The sequence below is a fragment of the Metopolophium dirhodum genome, chromosome 4, assembly GCF_019925205.1.
Source record: "Metopolophium dirhodum isolate CAU chromosome 4, ASM1992520v1, whole genome shotgun sequence".
NCBI lineage: Eukaryota > Metazoa > Arthropoda > Insecta > Hemiptera > Aphididae > Metopolophium > Metopolophium dirhodum.
This window is the reverse complement of record NC_083563.1, coordinates 11,732,518-11,757,900: the sequence shown is the minus strand read 5'-3', so window position 1 is coordinate 11,757,900 and position 25,383 is coordinate 11,732,518. Positions and strand designations below refer to the sequence as shown.

Here is a 25,383-nt window from a genome sequence, read left to right as displayed (position 1 = left end):
TTTGTTTTAGAGTTACACCAAAAACCAAAATCGATTTTCTCGAAAACGTTTTTCCTTAATTTTTCTTTTGTTTTTCACGTCGCTTTTGAAAACTACTGGGAAATTTTTACTTTTGACCCTCCAACGTACCAACTAGATTCACTTTTCTATCAGAAAAGTTACTGTTGAAGAAAATCCAAGCATTTTTACTGTCCTAAAAGGGGATGACAGACACAAAAAAAAAAACACATCCGTATGGAGCTTTATTAATCACTATATTTTAGGTAGGTATACAAGGCCGACTAATAACGATCGGCGACTTAAGACGTAACTACTGACCATCACGGATATAGATACAATACTACAGTGGCGTAATTACGGGGAGGGTATTTGGGTGTCGTACACCACCATGATTTTTTTTTTAAACTGGCGAACCATATATTTTGTCATACCTACCGAGTACTGTTATAATATAGAAACAACAAATAAAAACCCAAATTATCTTAGTACTAACTGTAAGCCTGTAACTAAGATAAGTAATATTACTTGGTAATAAACACTAATTACTATTGCAATATTGCACAAATATATTTATATAAAGCAGTTTAGCTCGATTTTTGGAAATTCTTTTAGTTATATTTAAACAAGTTAAGCACAATGGTGTAATCAGAATTTGTCGATCGGACTTAGTTCCAGGGTTATAAGTTATAACCTTTTGAAATTTGCAATTTTGAGTATTTTACATTTACACATATGATTCTATATTTCCATAAATCTACTCGAAAAAGGTACATACAACTTTATCAAATAGTATGTACCTATAATTATTTATTTTTATGTATACATGCATTTATACATGTACCTACTTACATTATACAGATTACATGTCACAATGGTTGGACTAAAAGGTTTATGATATAAACCAAAATATTTTTTTTTGATGGGTGGCGGGGGTTAATGTTTTAATCCCCCCTCCCCACACACACACACACGACCAAATTACGCCACTGTATATAGTATCTATATTCGTGCGACTGACTAAAGACTTAAGACTTGAAACGTGTTAGTGTGTTAGTCTGGTTATTGTATAGTATCTTATTATCTTATCCGTTATTTAGCACTAAAAACAGTGTGTAGTTTTAAAGTTTAGTTATATGATCAATATGTTGGTCGATCGACCTTGTGGGGTTGAAATCCAAAGTATGCGGTTGTCGGGAACCACTAATATAGCCTGACAGACAATTTTCAGATACAATGATTTAATATCATTGAATTCAAATTTAACACAATATTCATTAAGTTACCAAAGTTGGTAGTTTGGCCAACTCTAAAAATTAACACATAATTACATAAGCAATAATCAGGTCGAGTTCACATGGTAATAGCACAGATTTTCATTTAATCTGTGGCAATAGCAATCTAGATTCTAGATAATAACATAAGACAATATTTAAGATAGAGGATAATATTGATTATGTAAAACATAAAATAAATAAAATAAAAATAAAAAAATATTTATATACTTTTTAATGCGTCGATTTTTTTAACACTATAAAAAAAATCATCAATTTTTCTAAAAGATAGGAAAAAGAAAATGATGAATGAAATTGTACTAGAAAATCACCATTTCACAATTTTCATAATCAAATTCAACTGATTAATGTTAAAATACCTAAGGTGTCTTAAGGAATACATTCATGGATTTTTAGTTAAAAAATAAAATTACTTTTACAATGTACATGACAAATAAAATAATTAAGCCTATTTATGAAGAATATGACTATTGAATGATATTAAATTAGAATATAAATTAATTATATCAACTTAATTATATTATATTGCATCATTATACATACAATATTGCTCGAGGTCCTATTATACGACAAACTTAACAACGATAACAGGTAACATAGAATTTAATAAGTTAATGTTTTATGTGCTCAAAGCAAGTGTTTTTTTTTTTTTTGCTACAATAAATTTACTTAAGTAGTTGCAAAAAGAAAATTACAATGTTAGGAGTTTGCAGTTTTAAAATGTGTGTTCTCTTACTAATTAGAACGGAATGATCGTATCACCAACTTAAATAAAAAAAGAAACAAAACTTTAACAATCAGAAAAACCATAATAATAATAATAATAATAATAATAATAATAATAATATTTTTTCACATTAAAACGATCATTGCAAAAATAACAATATTAATTTTTTTTATAATAATTTAATTTTATTTACATGTACAACATCACAGCTTGTCGTAGGTACGGTGAATTCAGGCAGACTAACATCAGCCTATCTGGACGGTATCGGCTCTAGGAAATCCAACTCAAGCTCTTGCTCTAGTTGACTAATGGAACTGTCTAGGGATGGGTGTGGCTCGCCAGTGCTTAGAGCAGAAAAAAAAGGATGGAGGTCTTGCAATGAGCGAGCTGTTGAACCAGTTGGCAACAAGGTATCTGGGTATGCTTCTATTGGACTCCCATACTTAAAAACACAATTAAATAAAATTATTAAATATGTTTATTTTTATAAGAGAGCACTATATTCATGTTGATGTTATATCATAATAAAATTACTTTTGAATCCATTATCTTTGCTATCCTTAAAACATGGGGGACAAATTCTACTGGGTTCTGTTCATTTTGTGATAGTTCAGGTCGTCCAACAAAAGCCCACTTGTACCTACAAAAATGATTATATGTTAGGCACCCAATTTGTAATCAAATAACATGAACTCAATTTACATTTGAAATTGAGGTAGAATATCAGCAGGAAGTTGAATGGCAACACTAAGAAGTTTAACTGCGGCTAGTTGAAGTTGCAACCACTGTGGATTACTGCTGGCATTAAGACCGTTGTTGCTGTTAACTACCCATGTCCAATCAAGTCCCGAAAGCAGTCGTATATGTGAACTGAAATTCATAAAACACGGTATTTAAATTAATTGTTACAATATTTCAGAGATGAATAAAAAAATATTAATTAATCTCTTTAAAACTCAAAATCCTAAAATACCTAACCAACTGAATAGGTGTATAATTTTAACTATAATATAATACGTAAATTAATAAATTAAATATAAATCCATCAATTATATTATAATACCTACGGCTCCTGCGTTAATTTTAAAACATGCATTAAAGTTTGAGCGCTGAAAATTAGCCATTATTAATTCCTATTTTATAAATTCATTGGAAACTAAGAAACAACAGTTTTAATTTTCTGTTTAAACTGACCAAAAAATAATATAATACAGCAATAGTTTATTTATTTAATTAACTTAAAATACCAATTAAATTTTTTAATGACTTATTGACATACAAATATTGAGATACTGATGTATTCAGTTTATTATTAATCAAACTTAAAATTTATCAGTACATAATATAGAGTATGTACCTATTATCAGTGGTGGGATTAGAAGGTTGTCACCCTCCTCTCTAATTTTTTTTTAAAATAATAACATTTTATTTAATAAATAATTTTAAGATAAAATTTTTCAAAAATTAATTTTAAAACTCCCCAAAAACAGTATTAAATTATGCGTACACATACATACATTTAATAATGAATCTACAAACATAACATAAATTTCATAAGCTGAAATGAAGATATTTAAGAGATATTTTTATTTTAAATTGTAAAATTAGAACTAAATATTTATTTATTAGGTTGTTTTTTATGTTTAAAGAATCAGAATGTTTTTTGAAGAATGTATTCTGTTATACCAGTTTCTATAAGCAAAAATCAATTCTTGATACTTAAAAATTAATTTGTTAGTAGGTATCCAAAATTGATAAAATGATAATCAAACTAAATTTAAAACACCGTGAGTATTCTTATATTTAATATGTATATAGTATATAATTAATGATTTTAATTTCGGAACAATTTGTGTATCAATAGATACCAAGGTAAAATGCTGTTCTCTTCCCAAGGTATGCTTTTCGTGCTAAATTAATATTTATAATACAATATGTATGATGTATGAACTTAAGTATTAGCAACTTTAATTAGTAATATTTATATTCATGCTTCTACTTTCGATCAACAAAAATCAATTAAGCTCTATGAAATGGTTTAAATCATGCATTATGCTAACTGCTATAACCAAAAGCATAAATCCATACAGTATTATTTATTAGCTAGTAATAAAATTTATAATTTTTGCAACAAGTGTAAGCACTTTTTTATATGATAATTATTATATTATTGAAAACACTTATATTTTATTTTCAATTAAATAATAACTAATGTTGTTATACTTTTCTAACTGTATTTAATTTTAAATTATTAAATATTTTTTATAAGATTTTTATAAATGTAAACAATAAATATAATTATAAGCCAATAACAAGAAATAACATTAATAGATTATTGTTTTTGGAGAATTAATTTATTACTTTTAAGGTTTTCTATTGTTTGATTCAGCAGTTCCCAATGTCAGGATGCAGAGATTTTTTATAGTGACTCACAAGTGCATAATTCATATATTATTTCAGTATGATTTTTTTTTTCCGTGTTATCGAGGACCGGGGAGAGAACCGCGATTTGCATTACAGCTCCCCGGAATTTCAGCAAGATTTATGATAAATATTAAATATATATATATATATATATATATATGTATTCCTCAAATAATTGAATAACAAAAATGATTGAGGAAGTGTAATTTCTATTTTTTAATATTTTATACTATAATTTAGTATTGATAAATAAGAATTATGTTTACGATTATTATGATTTTTTCCAAGGGTCAAGAAAAGTTGAATTTGCAATTTTAAGGCCATGCTCATAAAAGGTTGGAAACCACTGGTATAAGTTAAAATCTAAAAATAATTCACTCATTTATTGGCAAATAAATAAAATTAAAAAGTTGCCTATTTAATTTATTATCATATATCATACATATCTCTCAATTTAAATCATCCTTTTTAAATTATATCTTTCATAATTAAAAATTAAATAATTATGTTTATTGAAGATATGAAATTTAAATCAACTGTGTTAGGTATTTATTTATAAAATATAAAACTACAAACATAATCACTAATATGAGTAATATGTGTAAATACTCATTAGTATTTACCAAATTAAAGTATTATATTTTAAATTATAAGATATATTTTCTAACCTATAAACTATTCTACAATTCAGTATTAAAATTTTTTAGTTTTAACTCAAATTATTTTAAAAATAAATTCCAACATATTAAGTAATTCTACAGGCAATTAATACAGCTAAAAAAATTGCATACTTCCACACACCAAACTATAATTATTGATCAAGGTCAAGTCAATATTGGATATTGTTAAAGGCAATTAAAAAAAAAATGTAATTTTTTATAAGGTTTTCTTTTTTCTTTAAAATATAACCTGTGAACATTGTTGAGTATGCACATAAAAACTAAAAAGTGTTCTTTTTCCCCAATTGATGTTTTGTTCACCATTAGAAGAACTTACTTTTCAATAACAGTAGATTTTCTAGAGTTTGATGAACTCTGTTTCTCAGGTTGCAAGGTATACTTGTTTCGGTGATTCCATTTTTTTCTTCGTCTTGAAGATGAATTTGATTTAAGAGTGGTATCAGCCATATTAATTTCTTCACTACTATAATAATGAGCAAGGAAATGAAGAATTGGAAATATTTTGGAAGAATGGAAAAAAAGAAACACTGATTAATTTTTTTTAATCATTAGCATTATTAGTTTTTATTTTATTTTCAATACTTTTACTAAAAATGAGAAATAAAGAAGAATATCAGTTAAAGATTTAACCCAAGACACCTTCAAGCAGCGACATTGACTTAACCTTGGTAATAGATTTCAAAATCATTATTAGAACTATGTTAATATACAAAAATGTTAAAAGCACACAACAAACTGGCAATAAGCATACATAAAACATACCTGGTATTTCGCCTGCCATAAGCCAAAAATGGAAGATCAGCCATATACCCCAGAAAAACAATATATTTGTTTAGTTGGAAAAGTAAAGATTATAGTTTGTACCATCAAATAATACTTAATACTAATGATTTTACTACATACCTGAATTCTTCTGAATCTGCACTTAAATTATGTTCAATATGAATCATAACTTGAACCATTTCACTAACTATAATTGGCCACATAGAAGTTATGTGATGACCAGACATACGTAAAAGTAAAACCCTGAAGCATAGGAACACTTGCGCGTGAATACCGGGTCCTGATTGAGGCATACGAAGAGTGTCAACTAGTCTTTCTATTTAATAAACAATAACAGTAATTTAAAAAAAAAATCTTTTGAATAGAAGCATTTTTTTTTAAATTTAACCTTGAATTTCAGGAACGTGTTTATGAAACTGGTCTTTCTCACTACATAATAAAACAAATGCAAGTCTTTTTAATAATTGGGCTCTTTGCTCGCATTCTTGTTCTCTATTTGAAAATAAATTTAAGGTGTTTGCTTGGTTCATATTAATTCGACCTAAAAATATAAACACATATAAAAAATAACAATAACAATTGATAACTTATCACAAAAAATAAAAATATACCCATAAAATCTCTAAAAGTTGTTGTGTCTTGAGACATTAAATTATCAATTATAATTTTCCAATATTGAATACTGCGATCGTCCATTTGGAATAGCGTTGGATCAAGTAAAAGTTCCATTGCATCTTTCTTCCAAGCCTTTCGTGTATATTGATACGTACTGATGCTGGCCAAGATTTGAGAACACGCATGAAAACTTGGCATATTTTTATTACTACATTTTATAAACAGAATATAAATAAGAAATTAAATATATTGTTTAAATAGTTATTTTAAATTTAATAGGCACTTACGTATGGTTTTTCAAATAAGGCGTTACATTATACATGATCATTGTGAGTATTGTACATACTCTTTCTTTTTCTTGATTACCAAATGTTATATCTAACAAGGGTGCAAGAAGTTGGGCTAGCACATTTTGGGCTGGTATACTGTACTGAGCATTGCTTCCACTGCCACTTCCAACTAAAAAATATTATATAATATATTTAATTATACATTTTAAAAACTTTATAAATAATTTAGTTACAATGAAAAAAAAGGAGAGCAAGTTGGTTTTTAGTAGATCACTATAATGGATGTGTTAAGTTTGAATTCAATGATATAATATAATCATTGTACACAAAAAACTATTCTAAGTGAAGACGTCTATAAATATTTATAAAAATAAATTTGTACATATGCCTTTATTATTTTGGCTAATATAACAACTTATGAGGAACCTTGTACTACATTTTCAAGCTTTTTAATCCAGTGAAATTTTTTTTTATCAATATTTAAAAAAAACTAAAAGTCCATAAATATCTAGAGTAAAAATATTTTTTCAAATTATACCACGTATAGAAACTGTAAATATAAACATTTGGCAAACATTTAAAGTATCCATGGTTAATCATTTTTAAATTACAACAAAATGAGAAAATCATTAATTTAAGGGTAAATACCCAACGTCATAAAAATTTGATCTTCAAACGTAAATAAAAAATTAATTTGACATGCCTTAGACTTTTTTTTTGTTAAAGGTAGGAAAACTTATGGGGAATCTTGTATTAAATTTAAAAATCTTATTGGGAAGACAAATTAACACTGAGAGCGCTGTCGATGCCTATCGTACTGATGGTTAGGCGGGTTCCCCCCTACATGGAGTCGGGAGATTGTATGTATTTTCCCGACATTTTGCATATATTTTGCTTTAAGTGAAATGTATTTGATAATAAAAGTAGAAATTATACTTACCAACGTATACAGTTAACTATAAAATCGTATAAAGTTTCGATACCGAAATTCATTTATTATAAAAAGTAAAATAACCAATATAAAACTATATCTATACATCCCGAATCGGAAGGTACAAATTGTTTCCACCATAGCGCGTTTTGTTAATCTGCTTCCCCAATATGAATAGAAAAAATATATTTTTTTATTTATTTTCATATGATAAATTGCAAATTTATTTTGACAAATTTTGTAAACATTTTAACTTCATAATATTGTGGAATTGCATTTATTTTTAATTTCCCCTAAAAACTTAAAAGGAGCGTTTTATAAAATTTTTAAATTCTCTGACCAGGCAAATTTTTTTTGGTGACATTAAAAAAAATAAAAATAAAAATTCAAGTATCTTGATTTTGAGTTAATACAAAATGACAAAATCGATTTTGTTCAAAACCGGTTTTGCATGAAAATTCCTGTTTTTTCTTAATTTTTCTCTTGTTTATCCTAACGTTTTATGAAAACTACTGGGGATTTTCAAATTTGACCTTTCAAAAGTACCAATTACACCCAATTTGTTATCGGGAACCACTCACAAAGTTGAAAATCTTAAGACTATTTTTTAAACCATATATTGTTTACACAAATACAAAAAAAAAACACATCATTACGAGATCAATAGGAGGTTCATCAAACATCAGAATCAAAAACCTGTAAATAATAAATGATTAATTTTTACCCTTTTCTATATCTTTTTCGGTAATAGAATTAGCTGCAGATAATTCATCTTCTCTTACAGACACATTTCTTCTTAGCCATGAACTCTGTTCCAAACAAGCTCCAGCTATTTGAGAACAGCTTTCAACCATCTAAAAACATTGATAAAAGAAGACATTTCATCATCAAGTGTTCTCAAATTAAATTTGTATTGCAAATGTTTTAATTATAGTGATAAGAACAAAGTACTTATCAAACAGGTTAACTGTACTTTTATATTTACCTTAGCTGTAATATCTTGGAGATCTTTTTGATCTTTACGATCAGCTAATGGTGCAGGAGCTCTATGTACAAACTGACTTAATACTGATAATAACATAAACTGTGAAGGAGGTGATAATGTTATTCCTTCTTTGAGTAATCCAAGAAGTGATTGCCATGTTTCTGCTAAGTAATGACCAGGAGCGAGCTGGACGTAATGAACAAATAATTCCAATACGCTCACTTCAATACTAATTTGTGTATCTTGTTGGCCAGCCTGAAAACATAATACAAATATTAATAATAACCATACATAAGTTAGTAAAAATTGTTATTACTTGACTTAATGATGGTTGTTTGACAACTTGGTGAATAGTTTGTATTAATGAATCCAATGGCATTGACTTTATGGAACTTAATAATTGTACTAAAACTTGTTGCATTTCTGTAGCTTCAGGTACAATCTAAGAGAAAAAGAATATTTTATTATGTTGCTAGGACATTAATCACAATATATACTTGTGATAACTGATTAAATAAATAATCAAACTTAAATTTAGTTACATAAATATTGTTTCGAGAACATTAAATAATCAAACTTAAATTTAGTTACATAAATATTGTTTCGAGAACATTAAATAATGCAAAATAATAATTTGTAGTATTTTTCTAAATAAATTAATTGACTTACAGTTGATGATAATACAGATGCGCGCGATCGTCTCTCTTTCCATACAATTGAAAACGCGGTTAGAAAGCTATTGCCATGATGTTCTGCTATTGGACTTAATAAATCTAAAAGTTGGCCTTTAACTAACCTTGGACATCCAGCCACATTATTTTCACTAAAATAAATTGATTTGAAGTTATTATATAACTAATAAGTAATAATTTTACTTAAACATGGTAGGTATACCTTTGTTTTCCAGTACAAAGTGCTTTCCATAATAATGAAACACTTGCTACAATTCTTGGCAAAATTGCCAATAAAGATCTTCTTGCTCCTAACTGAGGTTCAGTTTCATCATTAGATGATTGATCTTGGAGCTTTGAGAATTATAAAAATGAAAATAACATTTATTAATATTAAATACTAAAAAAGAAAATTTAATGATGTATTACTCACAGCTAAAAGAGGAGATGGAATAAAGACATGAACAAGATTATTGAATAGCTGAGCTGGAGTATTTGAATTTGCCGTAGAATTATGATCTAAAGGATGGTTAAATGGTTGACCAGTATCAAGAAGGCAAAAATGACATAGGACAGTAAGAGCTTCCAATTGTGTTATTGCATAATCTGCTGGTAATCTAAAATACACAAATTAATGGTTATTAATTAAGAATAATACAAAAATGAACTAGTCAATTTATTTACATAAATATTATTACCTCAAATTAACATTTTTTGTGTTATCAGCATAAACTTCTGCTAATGTTTCAATATTTGCACATAGTTGTCGTACAGTCACAGAGACAACATTCACCAAGGCTGGTCCAAGATATGGTAATGAAGATGTTACAAGTGATGTCCAGTTAATATGGGAATGTCTCATTCGAGCAGATGGATGTAAGGCTGCAACTAAGGCAGTAACAAACATTGGTTGCAAAGGAATTGGTCTGCCGGATAAGTAACGAACGTCAGTGCCTTCTACGTTATCAGCAGCTAAATCTGCATAGGAATCATTTACCACATTGTTACCACGATGACGGCTATTATCAACTTCATGTTCTAATATGATTAGTGATAGCAATAGTCTTAATAATAGAGCTTGGAATGCTTCAGATTCACGATTCATTCTACCTTCAACAGATCCCTGATCTGTAGGATCATGATTATTAAAAGACAATATTTCTGCAGTGAAACTGGTAGCTTTACATTCAGGACCAGAATTTTCAAGTACACTACTTAACAAACAGTGCAATGCAACTTTTTGTGCTTTACATCTCGCAAGTAATTCAGCTAAATAACATGCTAAACCTCGTCCACTATCTCTTACGATACCGCTTAATTCCCAACAAATAAGACTTAGCAGTTCTACACTGGACATTTGTACTTGACGATTACCAGCAATATCCTCTTGTGTGATTTTAGATTGTCCTAAATTGGGATAGTAACTTCGGATATAATAAAGACAAATGGATATGAGTAATTCTAAATACATGCTACTGCCTCGATTATATGGTATTCCAGTCATATCAATTTCTCCATGAAATCCTCTACCAAACATTGATTTTCTGTGTCTAGAAAGTAACTTTAGTATCTGAGATTTTACAGGAACAGAAGTAGTAGCAGCAGCGCATAAAAGTGCACGGGCATTTGTTTTTAACATGTTTGTTAATGTACAGAAAGCATACAATGTTCGTTGGACATCATAAACTCCACAATATAACAGAAGATGAGAGTGTATATTTCTTACATTACCATCCATGTTATACTCAGGTGGAGCCATAGAAATATCTTCTTTGATTGATTCAGATACTTCAGTCAAATCATCATCATCTTCTTCATCATTTAAAGGCACAAGTGTTTCATCTACTACAGCATCTAGCACACTATTAAGAACTTCTCGTACAACAGACGTTTCTTCAGACTTCGAAGGGTCGAAATATTCATCAGCAGGTGTTGACTCATCTGTATCAATTTTGATTTGTTCATTTCCACAAAATGAATAGCTCCGAACTAAATCAGTCTCATTTTCTGTAAAATGGCCATTCATATCAGTTGCAGAAGCAGATGTTCGTATATTGTTACGGTATGTCTCGCCATCAGTAACTCGAGCAAATATTGTGTCTGATATGGATGATAAGTGTAACAAATCAATTGATGACATCATTGTTGTAGAATTCATAACTGGGTTAGTTTTTATAGAATCAAGGGATGAATAGGATCCAGTTCTTTGTACAGATTTTTGAATATGTTTACTTTCTGGTTTTCTCTTAGGAGAACGACGTACCGTGTTTTGTACATTTGATTTAAATCGTTTAATTTTATTCAACATATCCATGGAGTATTGAGAACTTTCTTTCTTTTCTTCAGAATAATCTTCATCAAATTCATTATTGTTAGTAACGTTAGGATCAACAGAAAATGGATTGACAAAAACAGAAATATTTTGGAGTAAAGACATGTTTTTATGATGAGATTCAGACATTTCTGCTAAAGATGGTTCATATCGAGTCATCATTTGACATTTTTTTACAGTAACATAACGGCTAAAAAGGTTTGAAGAATCTTGTTCAGCTAATGTTGTAATAGCAAACACACGTTTACTGCGGCTAGGGGCAATTTTTGGTGCTTGCTTACACTTATCTGCTACATGATACATTACATTTCCATCAACTGAACTAATAGCATAAATTTTGGCAGATGGATCATTTAAAGAAGTTTCAGAATAATCATGTGCGTCATTATTTTGTGTCGGACTAACTTTGGCATGGAGAACACTTAATCTTGATGTACATGGATCAAGTAGTAATAGTATAAGAGGATCTATTAATCTGCTAATATCACCTCTTAATAAAGAGTGTAGAAGCCATCCTTCTGCTTCTACTTTTATTGCATTTCTTTCTCCAAGTTCTAAATTATCTAATGTTTTCAACATTGACCTATGAATAATAAAAAAAAAAGTTATTTACTAAATCAGACAATTTAAAAGATTTTAGATATTTTAAAAGATGATTCACATAATATTTTGTTTATGATTTAAAGTTTTGAATTGTGCCAACAAAAGATTTCTAAAGCATAAAAAATAAATTTATTCTATTAGAAACTATACTATGTTCAAAATGAGATCATTACCAGGCGGCCAAGTTGTGCGCATGGGCGTGGCAACGTCACATGACACAACTTTACAGGCCGCTGTAGTGGTGTCTGACCTTTGAAGAACGAAAACTGGTTGCCGTCCGGTACTGATCTCATTTTGAACAGAAGACCTATAGATAATTTAAATATAGAAATAATAAGAATAAAAAATTATTGGCTTACTTGTAAAACATGTCTCCAACATTTTGAGAATTTGCGGCAAGTTCTCGGCCTACATGCCATAAGAGTGAAAATTTTCTGAAAGCATTTAATTTATGAAATTCAGATGCTTTTCTTGATGTTAATTCTTCTCCTATATCACAATATTAATGAAAATAAATTATAAATATGGATACTTTTGAAATTTAAAAATATTCTGCATACCAATACAATTTTCTACAATATCACTTGAATGCAAAGAGCTCTGCAATAAATAAAGTAGTTCAACACAGCGCACTTGATATAATGGATTAGCCAAATGAAACCAAAGCCAATGTGCAATAACCTAAAAAAAATATAATAGATCATTATAATAATGTTCTTAGAAATAATAATAAATTAAAGAAAACTCACATGAAAAACATTTGTATGGTATTCAATATAATATAATTGAAAAGGTTTCAATAGTGGTAACAGGACTAGTGACACAACACCATTTCTTGATTCGTTAGATTTGCTATGCAATTGTGAGCTTCGACAGAGTGCAACTATATCCACTAAAGTTCCAATAGTAACAAGTTGTAGAGAAGGGGCAGTATTTCCCAACCAACAACAACATACAATAATTAACTTTAACCATTCTGGTAGAACATCATTATTTAAATCTTTTATATCAATTGATGATACTAATGATGCCATTGAATCAGACAATGGAATTGCTTGAAATGTTGATATGTCTACTAATACTCTACAAGCTAACATAACAGGTTTTGTCCACTCAAGCCCAGCACTGCGTTTATTATTGAGGATAGTCATAGGGGATATTTCATCAGTACCTTCATATTCATAATTTTCATCAAATGTTTGTTTTTGTAAATTAAGCACAGTTTTTAAAAGTTCTTCTAAATTTCTTGCTCGATCCTCAGCAGTTGCTTGCGGTGATTTTACTTTTAAGGCATCCATCAAAACTGTTAATCCTTTGGTTTCACCAATGTTTGCTCGTACACCATAAACAAAGGTTACAAAAAATTTTTCATATTGTTTAATACAAGATTTATAAATGCTTTGTTGTTCTTTTTGGTTGCAATTTTGCATCAAAATAGCAGAATTCAAAGAATCGCCATCAAATACTCCACTAGTTGTATCTGAATGTAAATCAATTGACGGGTTATCTGCTACAATTGTTGAATCAGATTGAACACTTGAAGTGTCAGATATAGTTCTGAGTTTTGGGGACTGAGCTCTTTTCACACCACTTATTTTAGGCGTATCCACATTTAATTGGACAATTTTTCCGGGCTCAGTGGCTTTTTTTGGCAGCTCAGTAGTTTGATCCAATGAGCTATATCCTAAATCTGTCTGTGGTATTAATGTTGGTTGAACTTTAGACAGTATTTTTAAGAACAACATTAAAGATGTGCTTGCTTGATCTGAAGTCAACATATCACAATTATCTGTTAATGTACTTGCAATGTGGATGAATAATTCAAGTAAATGTTCACTAGGAGTTTCAGTAAAAGTTTCAAATGATATAGCATCCAATAGGAAATCTGTCAGAGAGCATATTTCAACAAGGCTTAAGTCACCACTACCAACAGATTTAACAACGCTAGATGTTTCTTCGCATGGATCTATCCTGGTTAGTGATTGACACGCATTTGAAAACATAATACCTGTATATTCCCATAAATATTTAGGCTCCAAGGAACTAAATAATAAATTTGCTGATTTTATCAATTCAGATGATTTATCAATTTTGTTGTCTTTTTGACAACATAAATAAAGAAGTCTAAAAACTTCATACAAAATATCATCTAGAATTACAGGACCAATTTCAGTTTTATCTAATAAAGACACAAGAAGTCTATATGGGCGTAAGTCATGTGGCTTACAACCAGTTGCTTCATGAAGTTTAATTTTTATAGCCTAAAAAAACATTGAATAATTATTAAATTAAAATAATAATTAATACCATTTTAAAAAGTAATACCTGTACAAGTAAGTCTCTGGAATATATTTCAAAATATTTTACTGTAGTTAATTCTCTTGCTTTTCTTAATTTTACTAAAGGATGGTCTGAACTTAATAAAGTTAAATTAACTTCATTACCAAGGAGCCAAGCATACAAACGCCTAAAAATAAATTAAATCCATATAGGTCATATATTCTAAATTATATATGTACCAAAATGTAATACCTATTCAATGACATATCTCTACGGAGTATAGTTACTAAAGATGCTGTAATAAGACGAATCATATCGCTTTTGGATAGTTGTGTGCTATGCATTGGGAATCCAACTTGTAATAAATCTAAACCACTTCTTTGAACCAAAACCATAGAATCTTGTACACACGCACATATGGCAGTAACCATTGTATCAACGTTAGTACCCATTATATGACTCTGATTTTCTATTAATAATTTTCGATCAAACCGAGACAGTATATACAAAATAGCAGGAAGTCGAACTGCTAAATTATTAGCTAAGCATTCCCATAGGTGACTAAAAAATATTGGAGCACCAACACCAGCACATACATTGTCTAATAAACGATTTGTCCTGAAATAAAATACATTGTAAGGTTACAAATTTTAATATTCGATTTTAATTATAAGATTTACCTGTCAAAAAAATCAGAACCTTCTTCCAAGCCAAGTAATACTCCGCTTAGAAAACCATTTAACCCTGGTATTAATCTCTCTCCCAAGGGTACAAAATGATTTTCATAAATATTTAAGAGATCCGGTCTAACATTCATAGCAGCATAACCCATTACAGGAAATAAACCTAATGACAATTTTAAAAATGTAATTAATTATGATAACTTAATATTTTATTTACTTATTCGTAGTTTTTTTTTGACAAACCTGCACTATAAATAAAGAGGTCTTGGCTTAAACGATTAGTTCCCATACATTTGAATATAATGTCATATGTTTCAAGAGCTTTCAAGTGAACACCAGAAGGAAGAGCATGGTGCATACATTGTGCTAGACGTTTACTAATTTTTATGCCTCGTGGTATTACAGGATATCTTGTATAACTTAGTAGCACCTGTATTATAATAAAATATAGAACATTAATAATTCATAAAAAGTAAATATATATAATATATTATGTTTTAGGGATGGGTGTGAAATCTGAATATCTGAATTACCCAAACATCCGGATATCTAAATCCGGATTTGAATCAAATTCTTATCCGGATTTCCCAAATCATCCAGATTTATGGATTTAGTTTTTATGTGACTTATAACTATTTTTAATACATCATAAAATAAATTATTTTATTTTATTGTAATGAAAATATGTTATGGAATTAAATTTATTAGAATATAAAAATTAGTCATTAATCAGCATATTCGGATTTCAAAAATCAGGATTGTTCTGATAATTTGTATATATTCGATATGTCCACCACTATTATGTTGTGTAATAATAATAAAAAATGGCATTTAAAATTGTTGGCATCAATACAGCTATTCAAATTATTTAACTGATTTTTTATAGTTCAAAAAAATTATATTTCATATATTGACCTTTAACTTTCTTACTACTGTAAGGTCCCTTCAAAAATAACTAATCAAATTAAAATATGATTTTATTATTTGTGGCATGTAAATATTTACCCAGAAGTTCAAACATATGTAACACTATTTTACTATTTTAATGTCAATAGTCACTAAAGTAATATGTAGCTATAGCCTAATTCCTTTAAATAAACAATATTATTATTGATTTCTGGTTAGGCGTGGCACCAAATGTAATATCTAAAAATATCCACATCAAATTAGGAGTTAGTAGGTTTGATTGTATCTTTGGCAGGAGTTTTTTTTTTACCAAATACAAAATATAAGTGTAATATAAAAAGAGAATATTATTAAGTAAAAATATGTTATGAATTGGAATAAGACTACTGAAAAATATAAAATTTAATTTAATTTATTTAAAAAACTTATAGTATAAGCCTGAATATTAAATAAAAAAGTTAAAATAATTAACAAAAAAATAAGGAAAATCCCAGTTTACGAATAATGCTAGTTTTATTGTTTCTTTACACAGGTCACAGAGTATAATATATAAATTAAATTAAGTATTAACAATAAGTTATGTTGAATAAAATACTGTACAATATAATATAATATTATTGCATAATAAATGCAATATTATGTTCAAATATTAATTCTATAATAATAGTTTAGGACTTAACTATAAATACTAGTAAAATAGCTATACTAAACACAAAAAGTAATAGTGAAAAAAAATATCTAATTTTAACAATGACAAAATCAAAAAAACAAGCAGTTCCCAATCACCATTATAATGAAAATCGTGAAGGATAGACTCGGCATATATTAGTTACATAGGTAACCTAACCCAATTGATACCTAGTCATGTGGATACTAAGTAATATTTTCGATAGTATACTGGGTACATGAGTACCTATTTAAACATGTATAATAGATATAAATTAATATTTTTTTTAAATACATACAAATTTATTTATTTTTTATTCAAATTTAACTACACAAATATTTCCTTAGAGTAGTGGTTACCAACCATTTTAGTTATACGGACCACCAATTATGTAAAACAGACTTTGAGACTACTTACCTAATATACTGGTATAAAATATAAACACAAACAAATAAGACGATGAAAAAAAATTTAGATGTGTAAAAAATCATATAAAATTATAAAATTTTGATGTTGATGCCAATTAAAATTTGCTGAACCTTTGCTTAGACTCTCGACCAGAGTCCGCAGCCCAGTAAGTGGACCCTGGCCCAAGGGTTGGGAACCACTGCTCTAGAGTAATACTTATTTGAAATAATTATCCAAATGTAATATATTAAAAATTAAAAACTTATTTTCTGTACTTGAGAGTTGAGACTATTTAATAATAAAATAATATTTTTTCAGTATTTCAGACAACACTTGATTTAAATTCATCTGGACTATAAAAGTTTTGTAAATTAAAGTTGGTAAAAAAAATATCCACAAAGACAAATACTATAAGGCACTGCGTGACCTGTATATAATATAGATATTAAGATCTATGTAGAAATATATTTATGAATAACTGGCAATATAATATTATATATATCAATGCAAGCCAACATACATATTATTATAAGATATGTTTAGATGTATTTAGTAATTCAATAATTTTACCTTATTTAATTTTCCTAAGGCAGATATTAAATCTGCCCATTCACTAGTGTATTCAAAACTCTTCAATGCTTTATCAACAGCATTAACATACCTGAAAAATAAAACAAACCTATATATATGAGTATATAAAAGATCACTAAATAATATAACAACATTTTAAACTATTTTATTAATGTTATTAGTTTCAGTTTAAGAACAATTGCAATAATGAAAATAATTATTAGTTCAGCCTTGGAAATGATGGAATATTTCAGACAACAACGCTTAAACAATTTTACTGAAATATTATTCAAAACATAATAATACTAAGTGAAAAACTATGAATAACAATATTATAGGGCCGTTCAATTGGATTGACAAGATCCAGTAATTATATAGGAAAAATAAGATTCAAGGCTGAATTATTGCTATATTGTGTTTACAAAAGTATTGAATTAAATATTTTTCTGGTCATAAGAAAATTTATCATGCTAAAATGACAAATATTAGTAGTTAAGAAGACATATTACTTCAAATTCTTATTTATGCGTAATATAGCAAACTTGACATTTAGAAGGATCCATTTTACTAAAATGTTTAATGTTAGAGTGGAATGGGTCTAAGTTCTAGAGATGTGAATTTGTATTATACATGTATATACATATTTATTTTACATAGGTTGCATAAAAAAAATAAATGTTAGTTAATATTATTAGAAAATTAATTTTATATTTAAGAATTTTAATTTGTGCAAAATTTACTATGAATTACAACTACATTTATTTAAACTAAAATTATTTCTAGACTCTATGTTAGATATATCAGTTTGGTAGTATGATTTTAAATATTAATTTATTCTAAAATAATTCTCGTATTATTGTGGTTTTTAAAGTGTTTTCTAAAATTATTAAGCCATTTTAAAATCGCTCATAATATATTTATAGTTTATAAAACTGTGTTTTTATAACCTGTGTTCAATTTCCGATAATTTAAGGTACCTACTGCAAGGTTTTTTACAGTATTATTTAATTCTACAAAAAAAAATAAATAAATACTGTGTTTTAACAGTTCTAGGTATAACTAACAAACTTAAAAGTAAGATTATTATCTAAGGTCCCACATAGGATTTTAATTTTGAAGAAAGTTAATAGTATTCTAAAATTTACAAAACACAACAATTTCCAATTACTCAAACTTGGAAGTTTAAAAATGAATTATCATACTCAGCTAAGTAGGGCCCTAGATAGCACACTTACCCTTAAATTGTATTATAAATTAATTCACTTTAATATTAAAAATAAAATTGTTAAATGGATTCTTCTGAACGTAAAATTTGCTGTTAGATATATCATATTGATAGTATTTTGAAACAATACATGTCGGTACAACCAACATCCTAAGTAATATATTTTATTTTTGTACCAAATACCATTTTTTTATAAAATATTAATTAAGTTTACATTGGAGGAGGATAATTATAAAATTTGAACAAAACTCTATAGTTTATAACTATTTATGCACGTGTAAGGCTCTCTTACTTTTCAGAGTTTGGCATAATAAAACAACTGAGGAATTAACAGACTGGTCTCTCATAAAGATAATACTTATGAAATTACTAATTGATTGATGATAAATATTATTTAGGATTTTTTAATTGTCTTAAATAGTGTTATTTAATACTAAGTGTAAAAACAACATAAGAGATTCAAAAATTAATACCTTCCTCATTTCACACAAAATCTAATATTATAACATGCAAAATAAAAATGTTTTATGATTATTCTAGAATTAAAATTAATGTTCAATACAAAATTAGTTAGGTTAGTTTAATTAATTTTAATATTTTTGTTTCAGGGGCTACATAATACAAAAATAAAATAATATACCTACTGACCAATGGAATAAAAAACATTACTTTCGTATTAGTTTATTGACCATTGATCGATATTAATTAAACTAGATAAAACATAAATCACCTAACAATAACATTGTAGGAACATATAGATTGAAATAAAACATAGAAGGACAACAAATAAATCATTTTCAATATTTTTTTTTATAACCTATTGAAAAATGTAAAAACATAAGTAATATTTAATCTATGATATAAACAACAAGGTATGATCGCAACTTTTTGACGGTCAGATCTTTCGGTAAGCACATGACATAGCTTAGTGTATAGTAATAATAATTAAATGACAATTTGATAATACGGGTAAGCAAATGACGTATTGGGCAGACTTGAACCAAATCTGGACTTTTGCGATCATACCATGTTAATTATATCATGATTTAATCAACAATTTGAAAATACAAACCAATGTAATTTTCTAATATAAAAAAATAAATGGAACAAATAAGTTGTTTGTACTAATATTATTCCTAAAAAAAACTGTAAAAGGTTTAAAAACTTATAAGTACCCACTCCGGTACCCACCTAAATTTGATTATATAATTTTATATTTATTTAATATAATTTAATTTGAACAAAAGTGCTAAAATAAACCATACAGTGTCAACATTAATAATATAACTGCATAATATATGATAATATTAAATAGATGGCTTAAGATAAAAATCTACAAAAATTGCACTTTAATAGAAAAATTATTAAAATATAAGTACAAGAATACCATATTTAAATGGGTGGGATTATGATGCAATTTTATAAAATGGTTTATGTGTTAATCAAATTGTATAAAAAGCTTAAAAATCTTTTATTAGGTTAAATACCTACATTTTTTGGAAAATATTGCATTTGAAAATGTTATAGTAAGTATATAATATAATAATACACACAAGAGTTTCAAGTACCCAAATAATATTATTGAATTACAACAGAATAACTAAAATAGTTATTCTGTGTTTAAATATCTAATTTCGTCCAAATTTGAACTTCAAATTTCTATAAATAAGAATTGTGTTTATACGCTTTTTAGATTTTTTGGTTTCAGTATTAAATACTTATGATGAACCTTGTACATGTAAGCTTTAGTTATAAAAATTTAACATTTTAAACTAGTTAAAAGATAATTTGTAATTTTATGAATTATAAATAATTATAAAAAAAAATGTGTCCATGTATCATTATTATTTTTAAATAGCTATAGGTTAAAGCCTATAACAAAACTCTTAAAGAACCCAGTAACTATTTAACGGCGTCTCACCATTGCGGAACAAAAACTGGTCACCAAACCCTGTTAATTGGAACAGAGAATAGGCTTGTTCGTTTTTGAATAAGCGTTGTATTCTTAGTCAATGCTTAAGAATAAAGCTAATTTTGATCATTTAAAAAATAAAAAATAAAATTTGTAGTAATAACTAAAAGCAATACATAAGGTAGGTCTTGACCAACCTTAATTTAAGTAATACTTTTCCTCTTCTTAAGCCTAAGTCTCATTTGAGTCATAAATTTAGCTTAAGTAATCCTTATTCTTAAGAGGACGCTACCCATACATTTATTGTCTCCGTCTTACACACGCACAATATAAGAAATTATCGTTCACTAGTGTGCTGTTAGTTTTGATACTATAGTGAATTGACCTAAAAGAAAACTTTTAGGTAAAAACAATATCTGCCAATTTTTTGAAATTTTCATTTTCAAGCGAGATATGAGCATTTTTAATTTTTGATAAATGACATACATACTTATATCTTGCTTAAAAATATAGGCAACGCTAAAGCACAGATAATCTTCTTACCTAAAAATTTTGTAATAGCGTTAAGCATCAATTTAGGCAACGGCCTTTGAGTACACCAAAAAACAAAATTGATTTTTTCAAAATTTTCGTTTTTCCTTAATTTGTATTTTGTTTTTCATACTATTGACCCCCCCCCCCCCCAAACTACCAACAGGCAACATGATCTCATGTGCGACCAGAAACACTCTTAAAGTTGAAAATCAAAACCTTTTTTAATGATTCATAAATTGTGATAACAGACACAAAAAATTATAAAATCAATACATTCCATTGCTCTACTCAGAATCTAAAATAACATGTTTGTTAAATAATAATAATAGTTATATTATGATGCGGTTTAATGTTTCCAATTAAACTGGTTTTCATTATAATTTAGTATAATTAATTCAATGTAAATACCTTTAATAAATAAATAGGTATATCATCAGTTATATTCCAATCAGTCGTATTATTTAAAGTGATTTTGGTACCCATTCTGTATATTATATTATATTATATTAACTTAGTTATTATAAATAGGTTCAATTAATCAGATACATGAAAATGACCCACCAATTTAGTTTTTAAATTGTGAATTATATTTGATTCAGGAAATCTATAAAATTAGATATTAATAATCTAAAACACACATAGGTACATAAATAATATACAATAATATAGAATCCAAGGAGGAAAACGAGAAGATATACTTAATGTATCTGTTTAATTAGATACCTAATTATTACAATTAAGCAGAGCTAGGTACCAACTATATTTTGTTTAAATATTAGCTTAAATAAATATAAGTATCAATCAAGGTATAATACTTAACAAAAATCTTAATTTAAAATAAATAAAATCTATATACATAGGTAGGTTGCAGGTGGAAGGTATTATTATTTTATAATTATTACAATTTATTTTAGTAAAACAATTGAGATTAGTTATAATGGTATTTGTTTAGTATGTGACCTACCAAGATGATTATCTATATTATGTACGGGTACCGATCTATTAACAGGTAAGATACATTTTTTTAAATTAAATACAATTTTTTTATAATAACATAATTTTATGACATTTTTTTAATAGTTTTGACATAATGCTGTTATAGGTAGGTTTTTGTACCTTATGTGTATTCATAAAATATTGTAACTGATATTTTATTTGACTGATTTTGACATTGTTACCAAAATGTAATCCTGTATTATTTTATATTTGTATTATTAATTTTATACCGTTATAATTTATAGTTATAATTGGTACTGTTTTGTTATATACCGCACCCTACAAATATTAAAATTTAAAATGAGAATTTCCATGTGTTCCAGTATACCCATTAAATATATTAGTATATAGGTAATGGGTATAGATTTATATTTATCTAATTATTTTTTATTTTTTTATTTAATTTAATTTAATATACTGTTATGTGGGGGCCCAGGAGTTTTGAAACAAACTATAAAAAAAAATAACACTATTTTGTATACATGATTAAAATTAAATTATTTTACATTGATTAGAGTAAATGAATACAGTATTATTTTTCTAATTTTCTAATTCATCAGAAAATTCCAAAAACCTTGCAAAATGTTATTTTATGAATAAATTAATTTGTAGGTTTATTATACATGGTATTTACTATTTTGTTACATAATTTGGTTCCAATTATATCAAAATATCTACCAGATGTGGGTTTTTTTTAGATCTATTAATGATAAAATTGTATTTTGCATATCTTATGTTTACTTCATGCAATATTGGTTGTAATAAATTGTGGTTTTTAAATATATAGCAGTAATTTTTAGATACATTTTTTAAACAGGTAGCATGTTCAGTTCTTTATATACATTTCTATACATAATATAAATTATATTGTTTGGTAATTTTATTTTGTTAGATTTGTATTCTAGTATCTTGAAAAATATTCAGTGAGATAAGTTTTATTGTTATTTGAGTAATCGCATTTGGTTGCTAAGTTCAGTCCAAACATTATTGTAAGCCACAATGTTTGAACAATGAATGTTATAAGTTTAACATCTACAATGACTGACGTCCTATCTTGAATAACTAAAACTTGACTAAACTGTTGTGCACATCAATATATAAATATTACATTTTGTGAAAAAAATCTTTTGTTGATACTTATTTGATTGAGTTTATGTGGTGTACTGGCATCAAAAAAATTAAAATAACGACTCATTTGAAACAATTTTAAGGGTTTTAACCACCTACAATTCAAATTTATGTATCAGGCATTGGGGAAGGAAAATGTTTTGTTTTAAATACTTGTCTTAATAATTAGGAGACATAATATAGCAGAACAATACCTAATAGTTTAATTAGATTTTGTAATGTGTACCTATACATTTAAAAGGTAAAAACGTGTTTAGATGTTAACTATAAATAATAATATAGATGATATTATTTTAATATACTAGTATATAACATAATATAAAAATGTAATAGGTAGCTATATAAATAATACAATAAAATCTAATCAACATTCTAACAAAAATGCTATTCATCATAAAAGCTTTAATATAAGTAAAATCGGAATTTAATATTTATTAGTCAGTAATACCTAGCTAGTTGCAAAAATACTAAGTTTGTACGCAATTAACAATATTATTATAGATTTAAAAAGTCATTACGAGTTACTACATACCAAAATTAACTAACAATAAACAATTTTAAATAAATATAAGTCTTGTAAGATCCAATAAAGCATACCTGTATGGATTAACATTAATAAGTACTTGATAAGTAATATTTTTTCAACGACTAAAAATATAAATATTTGGCAACACATCCACTTATATTACATTGTTATATTTTTAAGTTAATTCTAGTTAATAACCTTGTAAATAGTATATATCCTTTACAAAATTATAAATAGGTATCAGATACTTTGTTTCAACATTAAATTCTGAGTAATTAAAAACAGGAAAATAAATAGGTAGGTATGATTAAAAGATACATTTAAATGATACAAGTGACAGGAAATTATACCCAAGTCTGTATTTAATTCATGGACTACCTAGCTACTTTATTTTAAACAATTATATGGTCTAACAAAATTTTTGTTATGTTTCAGTTATTTCTACTTATAAGTTATTACAAATTGTCAGTTATAAAATAGATTACTGAAAATGTTAAGTGACTCAGCTTACACCAAACAAATTAAGGTAGATACATGTACACATTTATAAGAACCCAAATGACTCATACAACTGACACTCCAGATTATATTATACAATAAAAAAAGCAACACCTACCAATAGAGTTAGTCAACTATAGATAAGCAGCCTACTTACATTCGATATTTTGAATCCTTCATGAGATCAAACTCTTCGGTGGCTATTGTCCCCATGGTAACAGCAAATATCTCAATCCGTAAATAAAAAAAACTGCGACTTGGTAAAGCTCTTAACTTGTAATAGATAATTACATAACTACATCGTCGCTATTATTTATTTCGTTGTACTCAACAAATTTAAAAATACGTATTTCAAATGCACGGTATATAATTATTAATCATAATCAATGAAAACATCGGCTGGTCACGCGATTTACAAACGATAATAGACAAAACAGTTTGAAATATAATTTTAAACAATTGTTTCTAAAAAATATAATAACAAAATAATACAAATATCAATTTTCTTTATTGCACTTTGTCACTATATAGTCAGTACTGTACACTATAGCAGTAAACTTCTTTCGTGGTACATCTTGAGTTGATGACAAATCAGCTGAAAGTTGACAAAAAAGATAAAATCTCAGTGTAGCCAACCAGAAACTATACCGAAATTTGTTATAGCTGCTCATTTTTACATTTTAAACATCTATTTTAGTTGTATTTTGTATTTTTGTA

At 27.1% G+C, this 25,383-nt stretch overlaps 1 protein-coding gene across 7 annotated transcripts; it reads right to left on the bottom strand.

Annotated features, from left to right (window-relative positions):
* Positions 1-1,789: 1,789 nt before the first annotated feature.
* On the bottom strand, positions 1,790-25,301 carry LOC132943872 (protein dopey-1 homolog). 7 transcript variants are annotated; one of them, XR_009664377.1, is made up of 26 exons: positions 24,824-25,301; positions 17,848-17,938; positions 15,540-15,726; positions 15,294-15,459; positions 14,866-15,231; positions 14,659-14,800; positions 13,083-14,594; positions 12,894-13,014; positions 12,693-12,822; positions 10,097-12,313; positions 9,832-10,015; positions 9,622-9,752; positions 9,397-9,550; positions 9,044-9,169; positions 8,728-8,982; positions 8,467-8,596; positions 6,809-6,980; positions 6,518-6,729; positions 6,295-6,447; positions 6,027-6,222; positions 5,886-5,897; positions 5,440-5,586; positions 2,722-2,889; positions 2,554-2,659; positions 2,213-2,461; positions 1,790-2,057 (listed from the first exon to the last, which is right to left on the bottom strand). XR_009664377.1 is itself a non-coding variant. In XM_061013003.1 (25 exons), exons 1-25 carry the CDS (start codon positions 24,877-24,879, stop codon positions 2,270-2,272), a joined length of 7,323 nt encoding a protein of 2,440 aa, XP_060868986.1. In that variant the 5' UTR covers positions 24,880-25,301; the 3' UTR covers positions 1,790-2,269. The 7 variants fall into 7 exon arrangements, 6 of the variants coding, with proteins under 6 accessions (XP_060868986.1, XP_060868985.1, XP_060868990.1 ...); XM_061013003.1 differs by having other exon boundaries at positions 1,790-2,461; positions 5,440-5,583; XM_061013002.1 differs by having other exon boundaries at positions 1,790-2,461; positions 24,824-25,300.
* Between the last annotated feature and the right edge of the window lie 82 nt (positions 25,302-25,383).

Coding starts and splice junctions, on each gene's coding strand:
- LOC132943872 (XM_061013002.1), bottom strand. CDS start 24,879: ATGGGGACAATAGCCACCGAAGAGTTTGATCTCATGAAGGATTCAAAA. Junction 13,015..13,082: donor ACCATACAAATGTTTTTCAT/GTGAGTTTTCTT, acceptor TATTTTTTTTAG/GTTATTGCACATTGGCTTTG. Junction 2,660..2,721: donor ATTCTACCTCAATTTCAAAT/GTAAATTGAGTT, acceptor TCATTTTTGTAG/GTACAAGTGGGCTTTTGTTG.